At 33.1% G+C, this 23,812-nt stretch overlaps 7 protein-coding genes across 8 annotated transcripts in view; 3 read left to right on the top strand and 4 right to left on the bottom strand.

Moving 5' to 3' along the window:
• Positions 1 to 2,741: 2,741 nt before the first annotated feature.
• LOC116338720 (band 4.1-like protein 5) lies at positions 2,742 to 11,893 on the bottom strand. Its single transcript, XM_031764154.1, has 12 exons — positions 11,265 to 11,893; positions 9,723 to 10,135; positions 7,521 to 7,668; positions 7,195 to 7,404; positions 6,821 to 7,029; positions 6,522 to 6,742; positions 5,948 to 6,442; positions 5,618 to 5,869; positions 5,167 to 5,318; positions 4,865 to 5,013; positions 3,872 to 4,606; positions 2,742 to 3,512 (listed from the first exon to the last, which is right to left on the bottom strand). Exons 2-12 carry the CDS (start codon positions 9,903 to 9,905, stop codon positions 3,351 to 3,353), a joined length of 2,916 nt encoding a protein of 971 aa, XP_031620014.1. The 5' UTR covers positions 9,906 to 10,135; positions 11,265 to 11,893; the 3' UTR covers positions 2,742 to 3,350.
• Positions 11,894 to 12,235: 342 nt separating this feature from the next.
• Positions 12,236 to 12,987, bottom strand: LOC116338725 (signal peptidase complex subunit 1-like). Its single transcript, XM_031764161.1, has 3 exons — positions 12,846 to 12,987; positions 12,534 to 12,680; positions 12,236 to 12,453 (listed from the first exon to the last, which is right to left on the bottom strand). Exons 1-3 carry the CDS (start codon positions 12,876 to 12,878, stop codon positions 12,355 to 12,357), a joined length of 279 nt encoding a protein of 92 aa, XP_031620021.1. The 5' UTR covers positions 12,879 to 12,987; the 3' UTR covers positions 12,236 to 12,354.
• A 182-nt stretch (positions 12,988 to 13,169) lies between these two features.
• On the top strand, positions 13,170 to 13,905 carry LOC116338726 (signal peptidase complex subunit 1-like). Its single transcript, XM_031764162.1, has 3 exons — positions 13,170 to 13,310; positions 13,460 to 13,606; positions 13,687 to 13,905. Exons 1-3 carry the CDS (start codon positions 13,278 to 13,280, stop codon positions 13,783 to 13,785), a joined length of 279 nt encoding a protein of 92 aa, XP_031620022.1. The 5' UTR covers positions 13,170 to 13,277; the 3' UTR covers positions 13,786 to 13,905.
• Positions 13,906 to 14,173: 268 nt separating this feature from the next.
• Positions 14,174 to 17,654, top strand: LOC116338723 (WD repeat domain phosphoinositide-interacting protein 3). The gene is made up of 6 exons (XM_031764159.1): positions 14,174 to 15,034; positions 15,392 to 15,825; positions 15,912 to 16,100; positions 16,185 to 16,378; positions 16,456 to 16,487; positions 16,570 to 17,654. Exons 1-6 carry the CDS (start codon positions 14,968 to 14,970, stop codon positions 16,674 to 16,676), a joined length of 1,023 nt encoding a protein of 340 aa, XP_031620019.1. The 5' UTR covers positions 14,174 to 14,967; the 3' UTR covers positions 16,677 to 17,654.
• A 733-nt stretch (positions 17,655 to 18,387) lies between these two features.
• Positions 18,388 to 19,181, bottom strand: LOC116338724 (40S ribosomal protein S20). The gene is made up of 2 exons (XM_031764160.1): positions 19,053 to 19,181; positions 18,388 to 18,855 (listed from the first exon to the last, which is right to left on the bottom strand). Exons 1-2 carry the CDS (start codon positions 19,053 to 19,055, stop codon positions 18,496 to 18,498), a joined length of 363 nt encoding a protein of 120 aa, XP_031620020.1. The 5' UTR covers positions 19,056 to 19,181; the 3' UTR covers positions 18,388 to 18,495.
• An 81-nt stretch (positions 19,182 to 19,262) lies between these two features.
• On the bottom strand, positions 19,263 to 20,600 carry LOC116338722 (DTW domain-containing protein 1). The gene is made up of 3 exons (XM_031764158.1): positions 20,115 to 20,600; positions 19,686 to 20,052; positions 19,263 to 19,615 (listed from the first exon to the last, which is right to left on the bottom strand). The coding sequence occupies exons 1-3, from the start codon at positions 20,502 to 20,504 to the stop codon at positions 19,323 to 19,325; spliced, it is 1,050 nt and encodes a 349-aa protein (XP_031620018.1). The 5' UTR covers positions 20,505 to 20,600; the 3' UTR covers positions 19,263 to 19,322.
• Positions 20,601 to 21,565: 965 nt separating this feature from the next.
• LOC116338721 (F-box/LRR-repeat protein 2) overlaps positions 21,566 to 23,812 on the top strand; it is an 8,777-nt gene continuing 6,530 nt past the window's right edge. The window contains exons 1-2 of one of the 2 annotated variants that reach the window (XM_031764156.1): positions 21,566 to 22,166; positions 23,283 to 23,741. In XM_031764156.1, coding sequence (XP_031620016.1) covers positions 22,086 to 22,166; positions 23,283 to 23,741 — 540 coding nt within the window. In that variant the 5' untranslated portion in view covers positions 21,566 to 22,085. Of the gene's footprint in view, positions 22,167 to 22,842; positions 23,054 to 23,282; positions 23,742 to 23,812 lie in introns of those variants that run through there. The other variant, XM_031764155.1, reaches the window with a different exon arrangement.

Below are 23,812 nucleotides of genomic sequence, written 5' to 3' on the forward strand. Positions count from 1 at the left end.
TGTCTTGGGCGACCGACAATTGATGGGAAGACGGCACGTGGAGCATCGTCTCCGGCAAAACCGGCTTTGCACATACCGGAGCCATTGTCTACAACCAAAGCAGCAACTTCGTCGTCACACATTTTGAATTTGTTTTAGTTTCTGCAAAGATAAAATTGAAAAAAAAAACGATTCCATTATAATTTGGCGAAAAAAAATCCATAAAATTGGTGTTGATTTCTAACAAAACTAAACTTGATATAAAATACAATTAATCGTCATCGATGGAAATTGAGAGATTTTTTTTTGGATATAGCACGATATTTAAAAAATAATACGTGGAAACTAAATGAATGATTAAAACGTGAAGAAATTGAAGTCGTGAAAAGTACTGAATTTTAAATGAAAATTTGGAAAACGTAACGAAATTGGTTTTCGATATTTGCGCGCGTTGATTTTGTCGCTTTTTATGTTATCCAATTAGCATTGAAATGGAATTAGATGCTGAGCACTTTTGAACAATATTTCTCGTAAAATTCGAGATTCACATTTACTCTGATAACTGATTTCTTCAAATATTTTTGGGAATTTTCATTGAAACAATTTTCAAATTAATTTTCGTTGCAAATCACAATAATCCAAATTTCGGTTGAAGATAGAATGATCACTTTGAATTTCTTTTTTCCATCTTTTCAAAAAAAAAAAAATCTCACTCAATTTTTTGTTCACAAAATAAGACACAAACCCTTTAAAAATATGAATATTTAACCGACCTTGCGAGTCCACGAACTGAGTCCAAAACAGCGAGTGAGCCTTCGAATGCTCATCATCAAGTATTTATACCTTCCCAAAAACGACCAATCAAAGGATGAAGTGCGCAGACGCAATAATTTTAAAATCTCACTGAACGCTCTTTTTTTAGTGTATATGTTTATCGATAAGAAACACCGTTCTCCCACATAGCGTTTCACATATTTTCATAGACATATTTTTTTTTTCATTTTCTATAAATATTTTCCGTAACACGTTAAGAACCAAAAAAAATAGAAATTCGGTTTACGTTTTGGATGGCATTGTGGCTGTAGATGTGTTTGTGGCGTTATGTGTGTGTTTTAGATTCTACTGTGAAATCGAACAATCGGCTACGTTACATTTCTTTTTTAAAAATATGAACATGAAAGATGAAGGAAAAAAAAATCGTCGGCCCCAAAATAGAAAAATATCGTTGAATGCTGTAAAATCGAAGCAACGCCCGCTCTCTTTTCTCAGATCATTGCGTTAAATTCAAGCGATTTGCCATCCCATACATGGACCGAACCATATTTATACACTTTTTCTGACTATTTTTCCTTCAAATATTCGGCTTTAAAAAGTTTTTATGCATGAAGAAGATTTTGACGATTGCATTTTCTAAAATCAAAAACTCCGTTTCTCTGCCGTTGACAAAGTTTGTTTTCCTAAACGATGACCGAATGCATTTTGACATATTTTCTACATCAACATATTGATGGAGATTCAATGAAACTACCTGAAATTCAATGAGATATATAGAATAACATATTTCATTTCCATTAAATTGAATTTGAATTCATTTAAATTTTAATCAATAAGATCGAATATTTTTAAGGAAACCACTGCTGGGTGATTCACAAATCACGACATGTAAACACATTTTACGATACATTTGCTCTGTTTGATCTATTTCAGTGTATTTTGAAGACAGAAAAAAAATGTAGTACAATCGTAGGCGGGTGCTCCATGTCGACTGTAACCAATTACACAATGGATTCAAATGTAGAAGAAAAAAATATCCTCAACTATTACGCAAAAATGCTATGTGGTTGACACCGTTATATTAATAAAAAATATCGCGTGCGCGCTAAAATTTGGTGTGAATGTCTGTTAAATGTAGCAATATGCTAATAAAATGAAATATGTGTAACACTTTTCAATACTTTCAAATGATATAATAATAAAAGGAATGAATAGACATGCATTTTATCGGCAATTTGTATTCAATTTATTGATTTACTCATAGAAATATAAAATATATTGTCACAAATTCTCTGAATATATATATTTATATATAAATGTATGGATTTGTTTCTAAGTCTCATTCGAAAAATAGGGTATTTTCGTAAACGGAATACATAGATAATTCGGCCTTGCGTCATTTTTTCTGTTGTTGTTTTTGTTTTCGCGTAAAAAAAAGGCGGGAACCGTTATCACTGATATTTAAGCAAATAAAATTTGGGAGAGACTTTTTTGCTAGAAAAACAAACAAGTTTCATTCGTTCATATTAAATCGAATTAATGGAAAATACAAACTAAATGTATTAAATGCATTTCTAAAGACTTTAGCTCAAAATCAATATAATCTCAGTCGGAATGTGCAATGAATTTAGCTCAACATAAAATATTAAGTACTTCAATCAAATTATAGCCTTTGAATTCTTTTGTTGTCGTTTTTGTCATCTCCTCATTGTCTTTATCTCATCTCATAACATTCTAAAAAATATATTCTCCTGTAAACACTAGTTGAAATCATTCTGAATTTCATAGTATCCAGCTTTAGTGTATAAATATAAACATACGTTTTAAAAACAGTATTCTCATTTCTCATTTTTGCAATAGCTTTTTTTCTTCTTTTTTTTTGTTTCATTATAGTTTTTTTTTTTTTTGTGTGAACATTATTTCAAATATATATTTTATTCAATTATTATAATATACAATTTTTGAACTACGTAGCATAGTAAAATTTAAAAATATTTTTTTTTTTACCAGTGTAAATATTAAAATGGCATATTTTCTATAACTCTCATTTTTCCTCTCTCTTTTTCTCTCTTGTTGTTGCTATTTTTAGAATCTTACTTATTTATTCGTTGTTTTTCCGATCATATCATGCATATTCAAATGGAGCACAAAAAAGTGTCCGTCTAAATCTATCGCATAGGATACAATACTCTTCTGTTTGGAATGTTGTTGTGAAAGTGTTTCCTTCGGTGTGTTTTCTTTTTTGAGCAACATCAAAACTATGTTGGAATTTTGCCGATTTTTTTTTCTTCGTTCTCGGTCGGTTTCTCATTCAATCTAACGATTTGCCTACACATATCAATATACTCTCTCTATTTCAAAAAGAGAAAAACAAAATGAACCGTTTAAGCATGCTGCTCAAATTGTTGCCTCAATAAAATGTCTGAATGGAATCTATTTTTGTTCGGCTCGAATATTTTTTTCCTTCCTTTTCAAATCTGAATCAAAAACTTTTTTTTTTGTTCGTATTGCTTCCACTTTGCTATAGTTTTTTTTGTTTTTTGATTACATAAGGCACACAAAATTAAATGCATCTTTATTTTCATCCAATTTTCCAACTATAATTGGGTTGTGATGACGGTTTTTCGTATGGGCGCCTTTGGTTTGCTGCTGGTTGTTACAAAATCTTCTGATGAGACAAGCCACGGTGACACCATTGCCGCTTCAACAACATCAATTTTTGGTGTTCCATTGCTATTTTGGTCGTTTAGCTGCTCATTCTGAAAAGACAATTTTTAGATCAATTCAGATTTAACGAAACAAAAAAAAAAACGGCGACTAATAGGAAAAACATATTTCATTATAATGTATACTATAGTAACGTATTTGTTTCTTTTTTTTTCTTTGCTTACATCAAGGTAACGAACAAAATATTTACGCATAGAAAACATTCAATACTTTTGACAAAAATAAATTCATTTTTCAATGAGATTATAGAAAATATGTACAGTTCACAATATGCGTGTAGGTATGTTTCGGTATATGTGTGTATGTGTGAGTGTGTGCATGAGTATTATGTTTACAAGTGTTTAGACAATAACAAATGTGACTAAAATTAAATAAAATATATTCAATTCACCTCGATATTTTTCTTATTTTTATTCTTTTCGTCCAGCGATGGTTCAGCTTTATCGTTGACCGCAACATTATTATTTTTTATGTTATTTAATGCATCATTGTTGTTGGTTTTTATTTTAACCGTATTATTTTCGTTGTCAATTTCTTCAATGGCAACTGTAAATGGATTTGTGGGTGCTGGCATTTTCGGTGCGTCCATTTTGGATATTAAAGTAACGATCGTATCGTTGTTGTTCTCGCTACAAATCGAAAGTACATCGTTTGTTTTGAAATTGTTATTTATCGATGAAATGGATTCTGGTTCAATTGAATTGGCTGTTAGCGATACATGGAAAGGATTTGTTGTATGTATTGATGTTGATGTTGATGTTAATGTTACGGGTGACGTATTCAAAAATGGATTGGTTGATGGTTTTGTTATTGATTTGCTTGAATCGGCTTTGAATTCGGCATTGAATATATTCAATGATGGTACGCTGATTTTTTCCATTGTGCCACGTTTCTCTGAAAAATGTGTCACCGTTACCGTATCGGCTGGCGGTGTTGGTGCAACACCATTTAACGAATTTTCTACATCTAATGGCAATAGAGTTGGCGATTCGGCTTTTACACCAACTGGAAATGGTGACGATGGAAATACATTCGACAGCGGTGATGCCAAATTCGATTGACCCGCATTTGTATTTTTTGTCATATTTGTTGATCCAGTCAAATTTAATGTTAATATATCACCTCCCTTTGTTTTCATGAATTTTTATGTTCAATTTGATCAAGCATACATTTACAAAAAATAAATAAATGGTAGATATGGACGCATGAAATGTAATATAGAACATGAGACGAACAAAATCGACGATCAAACAAAAAAAAAAACGAAAAAAGGTTCAATTAGCAATACAATAAAAAAAACAATGAAATTTTGAACGAAACAATTCACATTCGAAATGAAAAGCGACAAATAGCAAAGTGAGATATTTCTTGATGTGTGACTTACCACAGACACAAATGTAGCGGCGCCCAATGAATCTTCGCCATTTAACACTGAATTTGTATTGCCCAAGTTGTTTGTGTTCATAGCCGATTTAACAAATAATTGATTTGTCAATTTTGTTGGTGTTGAAATTGCCTCCTCTTCTGCGCGTGCTAAAATTTCGAAAATGTGTTTACAAAAAAATTGATAAAGAGAGTTTACATTTAAAAACAATGGACTTCAGAATTAGAAAAACTTGGGATTCCATTGAAAATGCCGAACAACAGATTTTTTTTTTTAGAAAATAGAGTTGTTATAAATCATACCTTTGAGAATATTGCACTTCATTTGACTTGGCGGCAACGGTGTTCCACCAATCGACGCGAGTTTTGTCTGATTGTTTGGCTTATCTGCAACTGAGAGTCTCTTCAAAGTATCTGTATTATTGTCCAAATCCGAAGTTTTGTTTATAGTCACACTGTGAAACCAACATGAAAATTGAGAATTTGAATTCATGGAATTGATCAGGCAATATATTGAATTAACTGGTCAGTTGAGCTGACAGTACGTTAGCCAGCTAAATGGGCTAAAACAATAGACGTTATTGTTTTAATGATGAATCACTTTTCTTTTTTTAGTAGAAGTGATTGTTCATTATAACAATAACTTCTATTGTTTGAGTCCATTTGGCTGGCTAACGTACTGTCAGCTCAACTAACCAGTTAGTTCAATATATTGTCTGGAATTGATAAATTTGAAATGATAAATATAATTTACCGTATGCTGTTGACGTCGTTTAATGATTCTTGCATATTTGCAATTGTATTGGCGGAATCTTTCGAAATTGTTTTGAGAAGACTGTCAATATTTTCGTTGCCGGTTGTAGTGGTAGAGCTGCCACTTTTAGCACTAAACGATGAACAAATTGACGCTTTTCCAAACGAACTGTATGCAATTGTGTTGAATAAATTCGATGGTTCCTCAACCACTTTACTACTTTTTGATGTTGATGGCTGCTCAATATCCAATCTATTGATTAAAAATTGCATGTTTTTTTTTTGTAAATAAATTCTCCATTATATAATTACAAAAAAAAATTTAACTTACTTCTCAGTAGTTTTGTTGGCCTTAAGATCTTCGTTTGATGAAATCGATTTGTTCGAGCACCGACTAGCCGATTGAGGAAACGATTTTTCCGAACCGCTCGCCCCTACCAAATGATTTTGTATGATTGTCTGCACCGAAGATGTGGATGGTGTTACAGAGGAGCTATCTTCAACATTTGATGTTCGTTCAGAACTTCGAGTTGCAGCAGCTGAATCACTTTCCGATCGTTGAACATTGCGTTGTCGTTCCCGTAGCACATGCGATTGTCTACGGGCAAAACGTTGTGATGGACGCCGTTCAAATTGAACGGTACGACGTGCTTTACTTTGAACTGTTGTTTGAAATTCAGTTTTGCCCGAGTACCGAAATCTTGATCCCATTCGAAAGAAATTTTGACGAGCTGATGGTCCACGAGCTGGTGCGCTCAATCGAAAAAATGTATGATGTTCAACGGCACACTTCCATAAATGCTTGCACGCTTTCTCATTGTACAATCTAAACAAAACGAAAATCAGAAAATAAAAAGCGATTAGAAGTGAGATCATCAGTGTTTGTGCAGATATTTCACACTCACCGAAATACAAACAGGTGCTCTTGCTTTTTACCCTCATCATCGTCTTCGATGACGACTAGGGTTAATTTCTTTTTCTTAAAATCCAATTTGCTAATTTTCTGCCAGAAAAACAAGCCGATTTTCTCGATTTTTTCAGCTCGCTCATTTGGATCTTGAGTTATTTCAAACACTAAAATACCAGTCGGCGTCAAACCAAGATGATAATCACATCCATCTTTGCCCTATCATATTACAAAATAATTTTAATTGAATCAATTTGAAAAGAAATGTACTGAATCACTTAGTTTCAGCATACGTACCAAAACAGTGTGCATATCAACACCGTATAAATCAAGCCATTTGACTTTATTTAAAAATTCAGTCTCAGCTGCGGCGGGTGAGTATCCGCGCCATTTCTTATACTCATCTAAGATCATCAGCTCCAAGTCTTCGGTTTGGTTTGGCACAAAACGAAACTCGGATATAAAGGCAGCTGTATGCACCGATTCATCGTAATCACCAAGTTCAGCTAAAATGAAAACGAACAACGTTTCAATCAATAAAATATTTCTCTCGATGATATCACTTATTTATTGACATTTCTCGGTTTAAATTCTTGTTTTTCAATTCAAGAAAGCAGCCGACAGCACCTATCAGGACGGAGAGAACAAAAAGAAAAACGTCATTAACTCACATTGTAGCGATAATGCGCATAATTCAACGCATTTCTCTTCGAAAGAATGGATGTTTGGATTTTGGTCGGTTGTTTTTGAGTGTAATCGTCCTTCAAGCAAATCTTGTTTTAATTGCAAAAAGAACTGATATCGAGTTAATTCCTCGCGTAAAGCGTTCGGTTCGGATGAATAAAATTTTACTTTCAGACGAAGTGTGTACGGCGGGCCAACTGCAATTTAGAACAGGAAAAAATGATGAAATTTTTTTTATAAATAAATAATCTAACCAAGATAACTTTATGCAATCACATAAAATAGCAAATAATTATCCGATAATTGCACTTACTTTTCACTTGTTTTTTAATGGCTTTTGTTGGATCAAGCCAGTGTTTGACGTGATTTGCATCAGTGAATTGTAATCCAAAATAGTCTTTTTCTATTAAATCCAATGAATAAAACACTTGCTCATATAAGTCATTTCCCATTGCTTTTTTCTAAAACAACAAATAAACAAACAAAAAACAGATAAAACATTAGTAAAATTGATTTGAAATGAGCATATAAATCATAAATCATTTTGTTTAGTTCGAAATTATTAGTTGAAAGCATGTAGTTAAATTTGAAATACCGCCCCTTTCAAAACGCTGTTCCATATTTAATGTGCCCAAAACTCTCATACAATGACTGAACAAAAAAAAAGGCATTTTCGTTTTTGTGTCTCATTATCTCTCTTTTTTTTTGTTGTGATTGCGATTATGGTTACGATGAATGATCATAATTTTATAAAATGCATATGGTAGAACAATGTAGAACCTTTTGCTGTGCACTTCATGGGAAAAAAGACACTTTATTCCTTCCATATGTGAACGAGACAAGAAAAATGCCATGCGAATGACATTGGCACACGACACCAAAACGTAATGTGTGTAATATCGTTGAATTGAAATGATTTTTGCTCAGCGATAAATAATTTCATTTTTTTCTTCACATTTGCAAAAAAACAAAACCGCCACAAAAAGAGTGTTTGTAAATCAATTTGTATTATTTCCAGAGACAGCGAATTCCGAACGAACTAAGCGATTTTCACATAAATTCATTTGTTAGATGTAATTGTGCAAATAAATTCATTCATGCTAGGCAAAAACAAAAAAAGCGTTGCCAAAAATGATTAAATGGAATTGTCTCACATACATAATGCAATAGCAGTGGCAACGACGCTATACAACTATACCGTAAATTAGTGCGACGATGCGAGAAAGAGACCGAATTTTGTTCACATAAGATAAAAGAAGGAGAAGACGAAGAAAAAAGAAGAAAAAAGTGGATTACAAGAATGACGGTGATGTGAATATAGAGTAAACTAAAAACCGCACATTTAATCAAATAGAAACTGTATGAAACCGCAAAACGATCACGAAATCGAAAAACAATTGCCGATGGCCCAAATTTCGTGCCATCAACTCAATCTAGCTGATTGCGTTAATCCATTTTTATAGATTTTGCGTGTGCGCCACACGACGATCCAAACGAATCACAAGATTTTTCATTTGATTAATGCCCAATTACATGCGGTGAACGCCGAACTAAGAATCATTGTATCAGACAGATACGACTTCCCGCAATAATTCAAACAATAGAAAAGTAGAAGAAGCAACAACCACGACAAACGGCGTTGCGACGAAGAAAGGTCTTAATAAAAAAAACAAGCAGAATCACATTAAAAAAATATCAACTTCGAGCGAATGAGGATGACTCAATGTGACGCAATGCACAATAATAACACACAAAAAAACAGCGCACGAATCATCGTATGTAATTAAACGGTGTTCCATTTTCATTACGTTTTTTTTTTTTTAAGGAAAAACAACAAAAATCCATCTAAACGTTTAAACAAAATGTTGTATATTTGAATGAAAACAAATGAAAACATAGCACGGAAAATGTGCGCCTGAGATTAACTTAGTTAGATCGTCAATTTGGGTGCTTTCATTTTGATAGTAATTTGAATGAGAAAAAATAGAACGAAGCAAAATAAAAAGTAAAACCAATTCTTTGTGAACGGAGAATATATAGTGTAGTAGAAAGTTAATGTTAAAGTTTAAGTTATTTAAGTAGTACGAGAGAAAATGGACAACAAATCATGTGGGTCATGCTGTTTGTAATGCGAAAGAGATGGAAAGAGTTGAGATAAAAAAAAATGTTTTTGGACATTGCACTGAGATATTAGAGCTTTAATTCCACGCCGAGAAAGAGCGAGAAAGGTAAAGAAATGAGACATGACGCAACAATGAATTGTACGCAATCTTAACGCTGATTAAGGTCGCGGTTTAAGTGAAGCAAGATCCGTTACGATAAAAAGAACCAAGGCAGACTCCATCCTCGTTGTCCATTCTTTTTTCTCTCTCTCTCTCTCTCTCTCCTCTCTCTCTCCTCTCTCTCTGTCTCTTACTCTAGCTCGCAGTTACCGCTGCGGCAATACAGCATATACCGGTTATTTATGGAATTTCTTTGTTTGCATTTTATAAAGACTATTTTGTGATGTACTTACTGTTAAATAAACTGATAAGTCAGTTCCATCCAGCAATATGACGCGACATTCGATTTGATTTTTATTCGGTAGAATGCGTTGTGATTTAATTTGGCTGGCGGTGTTATTCGATTGTCCATCTCCCGATTGAGTTGCTCCAGAGCTAGCGCCTCGACCCTTACGTCGACTCAAAAATCGTAACATTTTCTTCCTTCTCTCGTTTGTTTGCACTCAATGGTATTCGGTATCAAAAAGATGCGTGCAAAATGTGAATTATTTGCGTTGCCTCTCAATAGAGACACAAAAAAAGAAATGAAGTTGCCGGTAGCAACTCTTCTTGTCCACCGTTTTTTTTTTGTTCCGAGATAATTTCAGTTATTTGTCTTATTCTGATAGCAATTATATCACAATCGCCGGTCAACGTCAATTACTCTCTGCGAATTAATAACATCAATTAAGAAAAAAAGAAAATATTCAGAATAAGCAAAGAACACTTTAATCAGCTTATTGCGCACATATTGGATTTTTTTTTGTTGTTGTTTTGTTTTATGTTGATCTGCGTGCACGCAATACATTAGTAATTCTGTGTGTCTTTTTTTTCTTCTCATATTAAATAAAAACATACAGCAACCGAATAGAATAGTTAAATGACCTGACATATGTGAAGATATAGTCAAGTGCGAAGCACAAAAGAAAATAAACATCGCAATTGCTTGGCATTTTAGTTGTTGCTGGTGGTGTTGCTTATATTAAAATATGTATATTGAATCGTCTTTTTTCTGGTTTTATTTCATGGTCCAATCAAATGTACGCACGATGGACCCAAATGAAGATATAACGAATCGGCAACATCAACCGATCATAATACACTACACAAAACACTCATCGAGCTGTTGTACTCTCCAGCTCAAGATATTTGTGCACTCAATTTTCTTGTGGTTAGATATTGGATTTGCGCATGCCATCGATCGTTTAAAAATGAGAACATCACTTCATATCGATACACTGAGCATTTCAAATAATTTGTGATTTAAGTGATCGCATAGAAAATGTTGCTCTTGGAAGACATTTCTAAAACATTTGTTTATTTTTTTCGGAAAAAATATGCTCTTCGGCGCCACACTCATCCATTGTTTTATCATTCGCAAAAAAAATTGAAAAAAAAAAAACCAAATGAATCACTTGCCCACGGACACAATTCTACATACGCTGTGGCAAAGCGCGGATTAAAAGAAAGAGATATATTTTCAAGTACCGAGTGGCAACAAAAAATACCAATAAACACAACAAAAATGCAAGCAAAGCAACAGTCCACTTTAAAATACAATAATAAATCAATCGTCGATTAAATCGCTGTATGTTTTCATTCACAACTTATCTAATTAAATGGCAAAGTTCGATATCTTTGATAAAATCGATACAAAAGTTCTAAATTATAAAATCTTCATTCATGATCGATAACATTTTTGGCGTTATCGTCCATGAATGCTTCACCAAAATTTGTTAATCGATTTATAAAGATGAATTTCACATGACAAATCCAAAAAAGAAAATCAAAATTACACTATCGCTTATAATTCGATGTCATGGGAGAATTCAGTTGGCCATGATGGTAACGTCCCATGTTAATTTTGATCTGGTCGTTGTTTAATGATCAACATTTCTTTCTTTTATATCTCTCTCTCTTTCTCTCTCTCTTCTGGTTGCTTCAAATTATTTGCGTTTTTCACTATTTCGGTTCCGTGTTCGTTGCAGACAAATAATATGTCCAAAACTGTTTCGTACAATGTCCCAAGCAATTGATCATTTGCTAATTTAATTAGTTCATTAAGTGTGTATTGCCGTTTTCTTTCTTCCAGTTTTCTTCTTTCACACAAATTCGAAGCATGTATACACGAAAATCCACACAGAAAAATTGACAATGGTGACGACCACAACAGCGGCAACGATTACAAACAAACTAACTCAAACCAAATCAAAACACTACGAAACACTTTACAATTAACCAAATCAACTGGAAAATCAATTATGATCGATTTCAATGGATTCTTTAATATGAAAATTATACGGAGACACATGCAAATTAAAAGGAAATGAAACGATTTGTGTACAAATTATAAAAAAAATTGAACTAAGAAGAAGAAGGAAAAAAAATTGACGAAGAAGCAAACTATGTACGCAACGATCGACAGTCGAGTTTTGTGCTGAACTAACACACCAAAACGTGAACATAACAATACCACTGAGCAAACAAACCGAAAGGTGTTATTTCTTGTTCTAAGTGGTTCCATTCTCCTACATTCATACGATATCGGCTTTAAAATGTATGCGTGTGCATTTTTATTGTTGTTGTGCCATCGTTCTTTCATTCAATGGAATGTGTGCGCTCGGTGTTGCCCGATGCACATTTTTCTTTGGTTGATGTCTTTGTAAACAAGTGTTTTCCTCTTACGATTCTACAAAATAAAAATGTAATCTGTATGGATGCATAGCGGGCATTCAATATGATCAACTAATAATATGAACATTTGAGATGATAAATAATTTAATCATTTTATTTTGGTTTTTGCACGTTTTAATTATTATCGCTCTTAAATTCTAAATAAATGCGCCTTCACAATTTGAAAAATTCAGTGCCAAATTAAAGTTTTCTTTACTTTTTCTTTTTCTTCGAATCATCGCCATCGACATTTTTCGGTTTTTGCCAGTTCAATGGTTTTCGACGATAAATTGGCCATGGTGGTACGGCAACCTAAAAATACACATTGATGTTGATTTTGTAAATAAATTTATTGAACACCAATAGCGGTTAAGATTCCGTTCACTACTTACAACAAGAGTGAGCAAGACTCCGGCTGCCAAAATGAAAATCGTTTGCGAAAATTGTTGAACAAATCCACCCCAAATGAAACCGACGATGCCGAATAAAGTAATTATCACTCTTGAAAGTCTTTCCGCCCGTCCTTGCCCTTCAAAATCCTATAATGATCATTAAATAATTGGTTTTTCTACAAACTTTTCGAGTTGACATCTCTATATTATTTAGACTCTAAATAACAAACATGCTATTTTTCTAAAACGAAATCTAAATATTTCGTTCCTTTTTTATGAAAACACTCCAATTTGAAATTGAATTTAGCTCACCATATGGGTTGGAAACATTTCAGCCAAATTCATTTTGTTTCACTTTTGAAATACGAATTGATAGATCAAAACACACGTCAGCTAAATGGACGTTTTTATAGATATGTGGTACTGAATGCTAACAATCTTCAAATGTCATCAAAAAGAAAACTGGAATTGACGGTGGCATGTTAAACGTCATTTTGTTGGAACCGAGATGCAACAACGCTGGTAACTCCAATTACATTTCGAAATATTATGTGTGAACCACTTTATACATTTTTTTTTGTACTTATTTATAAAATTTGGAATATTTTCGGGTTACCACTGTATGGATGGAGATTTTTTGATATCGTTTCGTTTCAATATTTCACTTCATTGAGCTGACGTGTTGCTGTATGCTTTTTGCTTACGATTTCAATAAAATAATTTGAATTTTAAACGTGACTCAAAATGAATCTCGCCGAAATGTTTCCAACCCACATGGTGTGTTAAATAGTCAATTCATCGAAAAATATGTGAAAGGAATATATAAAATTCCGTTTTAATAATTCATCTTTGTTATTTAGAGTCTGATTAATTGAGAGATATCAACAAAAATTAACGCAAAACTGATTGTTTATTGATCATTCTAGGATTTTGAGGGGCAAGGACGTGCGGAAAAACTTTCACGGCGAATAATTATTTTATTTGGCATCGTCGGTATCATTTGGGGTGGCATTGTACAACAATTCTCACAAACGATTTTCATTCTGGCAGCCGGAGTATTGCTAACTCTTGTTGTAAGTTTTGAATGGAATCTTAACCGCTTTTGGTTTTTGATAAAATCATTTACAAAATCAACATCTATGTGCATTTTTAGGTTGCCGTACCACCATGGCCAATTTATCGTCGAAAACCATTGAACTGGCAAAAACCGAAAAATGTCGATGGCGATGATTCGAAGAAGAAGAAAAAGTAAAAACTTTACTTTGGCACTGAATTTTTTAAATTGTGAAGGTGCATTTATTTAGAATTTAAGAGCGATACTAATTAAAACGTGCAAAAACCAAAATAAAACGATTAAATCGATCACAAGGTCCATTTTTACATATATTGTTAATGAAATAAACCAAAATTTGAATGCACATTGTGCGCTTTATCGTAGGATTTGTATGGAAAACAATTTGTTTACAATGACAGCAATCGAATATGAATCGGGCAACACCGAGCGCATACATTCCATTGAAAGAACGATAGCAACAACAACAAATGCACACGCACACATAAACAGCGATATCGTATGCATGTAGGAGAATGGAAGTGCCGAGAACAAGAAATAACACCTTTCAATTTGTTTGCTGCGTAGTGGTATTGTTATGTGTTCACATTTTTGGTACACAATTCATAACTCATACCAGTACATATAGACGAATTGGTACGCACATGCATACGAAAGCGTGCAACAATACATAAACAAATAACAAAATGAAAATGTTTAACAAATTCCCGTGAGCATAAAAACAAAAACGAAAACGCATTTTGGTGATAGATTTTCTATTGTGTGTGTGAGTGTATGTGTTTTATTTTATTTTTTTTTGACAAGTGACGGTGTAATGATAATACAAACTACACTAAAATTCTCACTCTCTTTAAATCTCAATCACAAATCCACAGAACAGTAAATTTGTGTCAGTGTCCGTCTGGATGGTGTGCTTAAAACCAGTAAATGGATTTTCAAACAAAAAACACACATAAAATTCAAAACAAATTTCGACGATCATTTTTGTGTCCGAGGCATTGAACGTGTTAGCAATCAATACACATCGAGTTCTTAAGCGCGTTCGATTGTTTTTCTACTTCATTTTCTTATTATTTTGTTTTATTGTATTTTTCAAATATTTTTTTTTATTTTTGTTAATTGATTGTTGCTGCCGTTGTCATTGTTGTTGTTGAATCGTTGTATTTTTTGTTGGTTTTGTCTTCGGTTTTAACATTCGCCAAAGATCGCCTGAACAGTGCATGCTAAATGTTGCATCTGTCCCTTTTTTTCACAACACAAATCACTTCTCAACGACGTGCAACGAAATCGTAAACAGTGTTTCATTTCAACCAGGGGAATTGATCAAACGCGTCGTTCATTCGAAATTCTAAAAATTGCGCCATGAATATTTGTGATAACAATTTATTCGGCAATGGATTATTGTATGTAACATTTAACCAAGATCAAGGTAAGAGTCCAAAAAAAAAAATTGTTGGAATTTTGTAAAATAGAATGAAAAATGCAAAGTAGTGTGATTTTTGCTTTTGTTTGTTTCGTCTCGTTTCGTGAAAAAAAGTGTCACTAATGACAATTTCAATTAAATTAATGCGCCAAACCTATTTATTTCGCTGAAATGCAAATCTATTTTGATAAGATATCATGAGCGATGGCGGATGTTTGTCATTTTTATTCTCTTCTTTTTCTTATTTTTCTGTGCATACAGGATCTGTGCACCATCCATTGGAATCGTGCACATATTCACGAATCAGTATAAATAGCCAGTCGAAAAATATTTAATTCGTTATTTTTTTGTTTTGTTTTTCAGGGTGTTTTGCATGCGCAACAGATAATGGCTTCCGAATATATAATGTGGATCCATTGAAGGAAAAAGAACGGCACATATTTTCGGAAGGTGGTCTTGGTCATATTGAGATGTTGTTTCGTTGCAACTATTTGGCACTCATTGGTGGCGGCATTCGATCATTGTATCCACAAAATAAAGTGATCATTTGGGATGATTTTAATAAAGCACCAACATTTGCACTTGATTTCGATTCACCGGTGAAAGCCGTTCGTTTGCGACGTGATCGAATCGTTGTTGTACTTGAGGGTTTGATCAAAGTATTCACATTTACATCGAAACCACAACAATTGCATGTATTCGAAACGAATTCGAATCCGCTTGGCCTATGTGTACTCTGTCCAAGCAGCAACAAACCAATTCTAGCCTATCCATCCCGCATGAATGGTCATGTGTCGGTAAGCCCAATAAATTTATTTGTGATTACATTCCCGTTAATTGAACGCAAATGATATTTTATTATTTTGTTTTTATTAAATTGCAGATAGTGGATTTAGCCAAAACAGATCGTACACCGCTTGAAATAATTGCACATGAGTCGGCTGTTACATGTTTAGCACTCAATATTCAAGGCACACGTTTGGCAACAGCCGGTGAACGTGGAACATTAATTCGAATCTTTGATACAAATGACGGAACCAAATTGGCAGAACTACGCCGTGGCACCCATCATGTAAGTGCAACCCTTAATGTCTTCTATGTGTCAAATATCCAGCCTTATTTTTTAATTTTATTTTTATTTTTTTTAATCTTTAAGGCAAGAATTTATTGCATCAACTTTAATATGGAGTCAACAAAAATTTGTGTATCCAGCGATCATGGGACAATACACATTTTCAATATAGAAGAAACCCGAACAAAAGACCAAGGTCTGCAAATTTTACCCAAATACTTTACCAGTCAATGGTCATTTTGCAAATTTTCGGTACCACAAGGAGCGCCTAGCATTTGGTAAGAGTGCGACTCTGATATGTATAAAATAATGGCATATACAATATTTTAATTTCGAATTTATTTTATTTCAATAGCGCATTCGGTCCGGATGGAAATTCTGTAATCGGTAAGTCATATTGTTCAATTAAAAATTAAGATGCGTAAAAGCAACCATTTTAATGAATGATTTTTATTTTATTTTTTCGCAGTGTTGTGCGCAAATGCATCCTACTATAAGTTTAGTTTTAATTCAAAAGGTGAATGCACAACAGACGTTTGTACACAATTTTTAGAGTTGAGCGATGAGCACACATAAATCGCCCTCCACCATAAATATACGATAAAATCCGCATACATACACACATTACACGTTCAACCCTCTACTGCTGACCGTCCAAAGACGGGATTTTAGCATTAAACTTCTTCTTCAGGTTTTCGATCCAACACGAATAAGTTTTTTTTTATTTTTTTTTTTTTTTCAATTATACTCTTACATAAATTGAAGCGAAATATGAGGAAGTGAAAAAAAAAAAAAAAACTCATGAATATTAAAAAAATGTGAAAAGTTGAAAATCGAATTTTCATCATTTTTTTCGTTATTTGCATCCCAAAGTAATATTACAATATATCGAACAATCGAGCAGTAGGGGGTTAAATCATATTTTGAATGACTGACAATTGGATGGCGATAAGCGATCGATAACAATAAACAATAATATAAACACATGAATCAGCAATAGATATGTGCACTTTTAACACTTGCTATTCATCTTCTTTTTACGATAAATAATTAATAATTATTATAATTCACTCCCAAAGTACCATTTACCTTTGATCATGGGTAATATTGTTCTATATGTTCGCGTTTTTTCTTTCTTTTGATAAAAATGTAAGGGATAAGATTATTGTAAACAGAGACAAGCACAAAAATGCATATTATTTTTGCTGGATGAGATCAAAGAAAAATATAAAATGTGAAAATCGGTAGTGAGATGATAATTGTTGATAAAAAAAAACACTTTTTAAAACATTTTGGTAATTATTAAAATATATATTGATTTGATCTCTATCATTAATGATAAGCATTTTTGTCCGAATTGAACAAAATGAATATTCTATGAGAAGAAATGCGACGAACGATGATCGATTCATTGAAAATTATTATTGAAAGAAAAAATGATATATATATATATAGAGATATGAATTTTTATCACAAATTAATTTATTGGCTATATTTTGCATAAACGAAACTTTTCAAATAAAATAGCAAGCGGAAATGATGTTAAAAGTTAAATGAAACTCTTTTATTTCGATATTATTCGCGGAGAACAAAATATTCAATTTAGTCTGCAGAAAATCTCACATCGATATTTTGTACATATATTTTTTTTACCGACGAAATATCCATCAACAAAATTGAATATTTATTTTTTAACGCGTTTTTAGTACACTTATTGAATCGGTTTTTGCATTGAAAGATAGAAAAAGATTATCATCTTGTCCAATTAAAAAAATCCAGAAAGTGTGTTTATATATGAACCGGCTAGAATATTCGTGACCTAAAGAAATTTGCCAAAAAAAAAAACTGCAACGTGCCCATACATTTTTCATATGAACATGTTGCTCTTTTACTTTAACACATTTCCTGAGCTCACGAATATTCTAAGCGATTGATATATATTCAGTTTATTGAATCATCTTCAGTAGCTGTCTATTCCGATGCTTTGAATATGAGATTCATCAAGATCATCTTTGGCTTCACTCTAAAATTTGATTATATGAGTTTTTTTTGTTACAGTATGGGGTAATCGCAATGTATGGAGCAAAAAAAAGTGCCGATGAAAAATACATTTTCCATTCATGATTCAATTCAAAGTCTTCACACCTTTGTTTTGTTCAATAACCCTCTTTTCGGTCAAGTCTTCTTCTTTTGCATATTGACGAGTTATGTTGTTTAGCTGAAATTAAATGTCGTTTAGCTGAAATTTAATTTTCCTATATAAAACAAATGAAATAAAAATGCACTGTTTTTCCATCTGAATTGACGTATTCAAAAAATATTTGAATATTTATTCGTATTTTCCGGCAACAATCAAGTCATTGTTTTATGTTCGAATTTGGATGATGTTTCGAATTTAAGCATTGGCAATGGTAACTTCAACTTCCACTCCTGGTTCGATGTTGATTGATGTGATTTGTTTGACAACTTCGCTTGGTGAGTGCAAGTCAATGATACGCTTGTGAACGCGCATTTGGAAGCGATCCCAAGTTTTACTACCTTCACCACAAGGTGTTTTACGGGTGGTGATACGAAGAACCTTTGTTGGCCAACGTACTGGTCCCTTGACACGGAGTTTTTGCTTCTTGGCACCGGAAATCAAATCGGCACAGACTTTTTCCAATGAACGAACGTTGGTCGATGTCAATGTGATCCGAATACGATGAACGGTTGCGGATTCTGATTTTGGTTTTTCCAAATCTTTACCTTGAGTTGCCTACGAGAAAACAATGAAAAAAATCAATAAACACAATTTGAAATTACTAACAGTTCGAAATTGGCATGAGGTTTTTTTGTGTGGTTACAAAGTTAGGTTATGTTTATAAAATGTTAAAAAATAGTAATAATTTTGAATTTATGTCCAGAATTTTCACATTTTATTTCACTAAAATTATTTCCATCAATAATACTCACCATGGTTATTTAATTTCAATTAATTTCGGTCGAGATAACAATTATAAAGATTATAATTGAAAGCGCTGAACCTTCTTATTGAATTGCTACGAGCAAAATGGACGAGTCGATGACAGTTTCACATGGTTCTTACCTCTGCCTCGTGTTAAAGCATTGACACTACGACCGAAACGTATCGGGCAACACAAATTTAATATAAAGTATTTGCGATGAAATTTTACACGTTCTTTTATTCATTCAAGAGAGAATTCAAATTTATTTTCATCATATTTACAATACGGGTCGCCGATAGGCTTTCAAAACATTGTGATCGTAGAATGTATGAATCAAATGGTACATATATGTGAAAAAGAAGAATAAATTATCGTATTGTCCACAATACGGGGAGCAAATTGTCATAGAACCATTGTTACTGCTCGATTCCGACTCATTTTGTTGTTCGATTTTGATGATCATGTCATCGCGAATAAAATCGGTCTGCATTTCAAGTGGTCCAAACGCTTTATATGAATGATCCAAGCCCCATGCATTGATATGCACTTCCAATAGAAATTGATGAATTGCTATGCCACAAATTCGAAAACATTAATCAATCAACCAACAATATTGAGTGAATTTTTTATTTGTATTTACCTTCAATCGTTGCCAAGTACCATCTGGGACTGCCTCTTTGATGTCGCCAAAATTGTGACAGACGATTTTGCAACACAACCGTACGCAAACAATTGACACGCTTATCATTGAAAATGCTCTTACATTGATTCCATGTACTGTCAATGAAGACAGCCTTTTTTATTGGTAGATTTTCTAAATTATACGTGAAATGTTTACGACGGCCATTTGGTTCCTTTTCATTCATGACTTCGGTTAGACGATGTTTTAACAATGTGGTTTGATTTATTCCCCGAGGTAGATTTAGGTCGTCAAACGTTTGTAACCGAACATGATTATCGAATATCCCATCGACATGAATGGAATTATGTGTCGGAAATATCAAAACCTGGTCAATACGAATGTAATTTATTAAATTATTCGAAATTTTAAATGAAATTTTATAGTTACCGTTTCATCATCAGGACTATAATCAGGTATATCAGGGTATGTGTAAATGTTAACGTTGTCTGCAGCCAAAATAGCTGCATGGATTGCGGTCGATTTACCATCAATTTCTCTTTGATGTTTGATAATATCGATTTTGAGGGGCAGTTCAACCTTTGGCAATCGATTCTCTAGATCTTGAACGGGAACGTAACATGTGTAACAAAAGAATTTACGAGATTTCGAACATTTTGGACACGGACTTCGACTGTCCATGTCATACAAAAATGTATTATCATCAATTCGCATAAATTCAAAGGGATCACGATGACCAAATTTTTCACTTTTATTATCCGTTTCAATTGGCTCTTCTTCGGATCGAACTGCGTTCATATTTTCACGTAAATCAGTCATTTTCACAAATAATTTCAATCTTTTCCAAATGAATACCTAGCCAACTAAATTCTATGACAATAATTTGTTTGTGTACCAAAAACACGCGACAGCTAAATTTTAGAAATGAACCGGCTGTCAAATGTCATTGATTTGACAAAATTCAAACTCTAGACAATTTGAATATTTACCAATGAATATCATAAAATGTAGGAAAAAAAACTATGTAAAAATGTTTCGTTAATTGGAGATTTTTTTAACATTTAGCACACACAATGGGATATTAATTAATTAATTATTTAGGACATCCCGAGATTTCAGACTTTGTATTAAACCAAATGGCGCAAAATTTAAACTATGGCTTCAATAATATGAACTTATCTGTTTAAAATAATTGCAATGATTTAAAGACATTTTAAATGCGCCGAGTTTGAAAGAGAAAACTTAAATATAAACCGATTGGATATTTTCCAATAATTAAAAGTCACGAAACCAAATAAAAATGCAAAATGACAAAAACCAAACCACTTAATGTTTAAATGTGTGTCATACATAAAAGTGTTTGAATTTAATTGCAAATAAAATGTTATACTTTAAATCGATTTGTTCTTTATAAATATCCTGAATGAGGTCATTTCAAAATGAATATTTTCTTAAATGTATTTTCAATAAATGATTCCATTGAATCTTTCCGACCGAGAATTAGCATGACGTCAATTCTGTTGTATGAATGTAACAATAATCCTTCAAGACTGGTTTTGTGTCCAATTTCTTTCATGTATTGCACCACACTAGACATATATGTTGTGGTTAAATTGTGTGTCATTTATGAAACGGAACGTTAAATTGCGAATGACTTTGCTGAGTGAATAATTTGTACCCAGTAAATTCTTTTTTTAGGCTGTCGCTTCACATACATTTGAACATATTCACTCGCAAAATTATTTGGCGTTTATTTTGTTTTTTATCTGAATAACAACAATTCGTCGACAAAATGTGAGAGATATTTTTGAATGTGTTGTCAATGTGAGTAAACATATATGCTTCTTAGTTTAGATGCTTTTTTTCTTCTTCATGTTCACATACAATTTGTGATTATTCTGCGATTCGGCACAGACGAGTTAGCTCTCGTTTTAGCGTCGTCAAAGGGTCCGATCACGTTATTTTAACATACAGTTCAAGATCGTAAATCGGCGAATAATTACATTTTGCTGGCGCTGCATTGCATATCCACCTTAAAAGCATTGCAATTGAGTTCAAATTCTTAATACATAGGGAACTATGCAAAAAATTACATTGAATTATTGAAAAAAAAGCTTCAATCAAAAAAAATATTGTTGTTTAAAATTATTTTATTTTTTATTTTAATGGAATAAAAGTGTGTGACGACGCTTTTACTAACACTTCCGAATCGCTGAAAAAGATTTTTTGGTAAATCATGGTAAAGGTCTGTTAAAAAAACACCCATATAAGGATGGATTCAATTTAATGTGTCGTGTCTTAACCATATTCAAATTAACGGTAAAACATTTTAAGTGGAAAAGTGAATTAAATATTGTAAATCATTAGAATTAGCACATTTGAATTGTATAATAATCAGTCATGGATACATGGGGAGCATTGACCAATGCCACCTCAGTGATGTCACGAGATGACCTGAGCATCCGACGAAAAAATGGAATCGTAAGTCATTTGCCACAAATCTTTGAGTGAGTTTGAATGACCACCCAAATTGAAACGTACTGGACTCGAGAGAGAGAGAGAGAGAGAGAGAAATCGTTGATTTTGAACGTATCTTTTGATCTCATGTTTGATCTAAATCAAAGCCAATTCCAGTATTTAAATACATTAATCAAACTATCGGCGGTATAGACACTCATCTATTTAAATTACTTAACGATTGGAGTCACCATATGTTGTTGTCAAAAACAGATGAGTAACGTATGTCAAATCCGCATTCATCTTCCGCACCGATCGTTTTTCTTTTTATTTAACATGTGTTAACTATGAACAGAATACAAACAGAAGTTGAGCGAATCGTTGCGACGGATCACAATAGTCGACGTGAATATTTTCTTGCTCCAAACGCTAGCGAAAAGCTATTTTGGAATGGCCTAGCGAAAATGTGTGCGTTTTGAGACAGAGACAACACAATGCCGTGACTCTATGAACCGAAAAAAGAAAAAAAAACGAACAAAATGTGAAAATTGTTTGTATAGGTCTCCTCTTTTTTTAGCTATCCCGAGAAAACGCTCTATTGAATTAGTAGAACAAATTTTCTTTTGATTTTGTTTCAAATATCGGGAATTAGTTTCATAAAATTGATTTTCACGTCAAAAAAAAAAAAAAGGAATTTCTAACGATTTTATTTTTGTTTATTGTTTGATTAACGAAAAACCAATATCGTGTGTTCATTTTTCAAGCATATTTCCTCATTGTAAAATTTAGTAATTTAAAACGAACGTAAAACCATAATGGAAACTGATATTTGGGGTCAATTGGCATTAGAAGCTTCATCAGTTTATGTGACAGATGGTTCGAATGTGAAACGAAGCCCATTCGCAGACACGGTATTTCAAGTCACACAAAATATTTCTAGATATGAACCATATTGAATATTGCACAATTCACCAGATTTTTCACCATTATATCATACCATAACTCGTATTTATTGTTGTTGTTTTATGTGTGATTCTCTGAAAGCTTAACAAAATGTGTTCAAACAAAAAAATATTGAATTTCAATTGTTCGAAAATGTTCTGCATGATATTCATTCGGTTGATGTTATTTTAATTACAGACGATTGATAAGCTTCCCGATAAAGTTCTTTTGAACATTTTTTCGTATGTATCGCATCGTGAAATATGTCGAATGGCACGGGTGTGCCGTCGCTGGCGTCAAATGGCTTACGATACACGATTATGGCGAAATGTATCGTTGCGCCCTGAGGTGTCCGGTTTGCACGTTGGATCTCTCGATATGCTGTTGTCATTGATTTCGGTTCGATTTGGAGCCTCATTGCGTTACATTGAGCTGCCAATTGAGCTAATTACACACACAGTACTGCATGAATTGGCCGCTAAATGTCCAAATTTGACACATATGCTACTGGATTTTTCGACAGCTATGCAGTTACATGATTTCAGTGAAATGCAAGCCTTTCCCACCAAATTGCGCTACATGTGCATCTGTTTGTCAGAAGTTATCTTTATGGAAGGTTTTATGCGAAAAATTTACAACTTTATCAATGGTCTTGAGGTTTGTGTTACAAAATAACATATATACAGGGTGGGGCATATAATAGGCTCACTCTTAGGGGGTGGGAATTT

This window comes from Contarinia nasturtii, unplaced genomic scaffold (genome assembly GCF_009176525.2).
Source record: "Contarinia nasturtii isolate CC-2019 unplaced genomic scaffold, AAFC_CNas_1.1 Cnas_scaffold_414, whole genome shotgun sequence".
In the NCBI taxonomy this organism is placed as follows: Eukaryota; Metazoa; Arthropoda; class Insecta; order Diptera; family Cecidomyiidae; genus Contarinia; species Contarinia nasturtii.

Bases quoted from the DNA above. Each gene is read 5' to 3' on its own strand.
- LOC116338720 (XM_031764154.1), bottom strand. From the start codon at position 9,905: ATGTTACGATTTTTGAGTCGACGTAAGGGTCGAGGCGCTAGCTCTGGA. The intron at 5,319-5,617 runs GTAAATTATATT...TTGGTTTCACAG, and splicing joins AACGACGTCAACAGCATACG to TGTGACTATAAACAAAACTT. The intron at 5,014-5,166 runs GTATGATTTATA...TCGAAATTTTAG, and splicing joins GAAGTGCAATATTCTCAAAG to CACGCGCAGAAGAGGAGGCA.
- LOC116338725 (XM_031764161.1), bottom strand. From the start codon at position 12,878: ATGAATTTGGCTGAAATGTTTCCAACCCATATG. The intron at 12,681-12,845 runs GTGAGCTAAATT...TGATCATTATAG, and splicing joins AAATGTTTCCAACCCATATG to GATTTTGAAGGGCAAGGACG. The intron at 12,454-12,533 runs GTAAGTAGTGAA...GTGTATTTTTAG, and splicing joins GAGTCTTGCTCACTCTTGTT to GTTGCCGTACCACCATGGCC.
- LOC116338726 (XM_031764162.1), top strand. From the start codon at position 13,278: ATGAATCTCGCCGAAATGTTTCCAACCCACATG. The intron at 13,311-13,459 runs GTGTGTTAAATA...TGATCATTCTAG, and splicing joins AAATGTTTCCAACCCACATG to GATTTTGAGGGGCAAGGACG. The intron at 13,607-13,686 runs GTAAGTTTTGAA...GTGCATTTTTAG, and splicing joins GAGTATTGCTAACTCTTGTT to GTTGCCGTACCACCATGGCC.
- LOC116338723 (XM_031764159.1), top strand. From the start codon at position 14,968: ATGAATATTTGTGATAACAATTTATTCGGCAATGGATTATTGTATGTA. The intron at 15,035-15,391 runs GTAAGAGTCCAA...TTTGTTTTTCAG, and splicing joins AACATTTAACCAAGATCAAG to GGTGTTTTGCATGCGCAACA. The intron at 16,488-16,569 runs GTAAGTCATATT...ATTTTTTCGCAG, and splicing joins GGATGGAAATTCTGTAATCG to TGTTGTGCGCAAATGCATCC.
- LOC116338722 (XM_031764158.1), bottom strand. From the start codon at position 20,504: ATGACTGATTTACGTGAAAATATGAACGCAGTTCGATCCGAAGAAGAG. The intron at 20,053-20,114 runs GTAACTATAAAA...CGTATTGACCAG, and splicing joins ATAGTCCTGATGATGAAACG to GTTTTGATATTTCCGACACA. The intron at 19,616-19,685 runs GTAAATACAAAT...TTTGTGGCATAG, and splicing joins GTACTTGGCAACGATTGAAG to CAATTCATCAATTTCTATTG.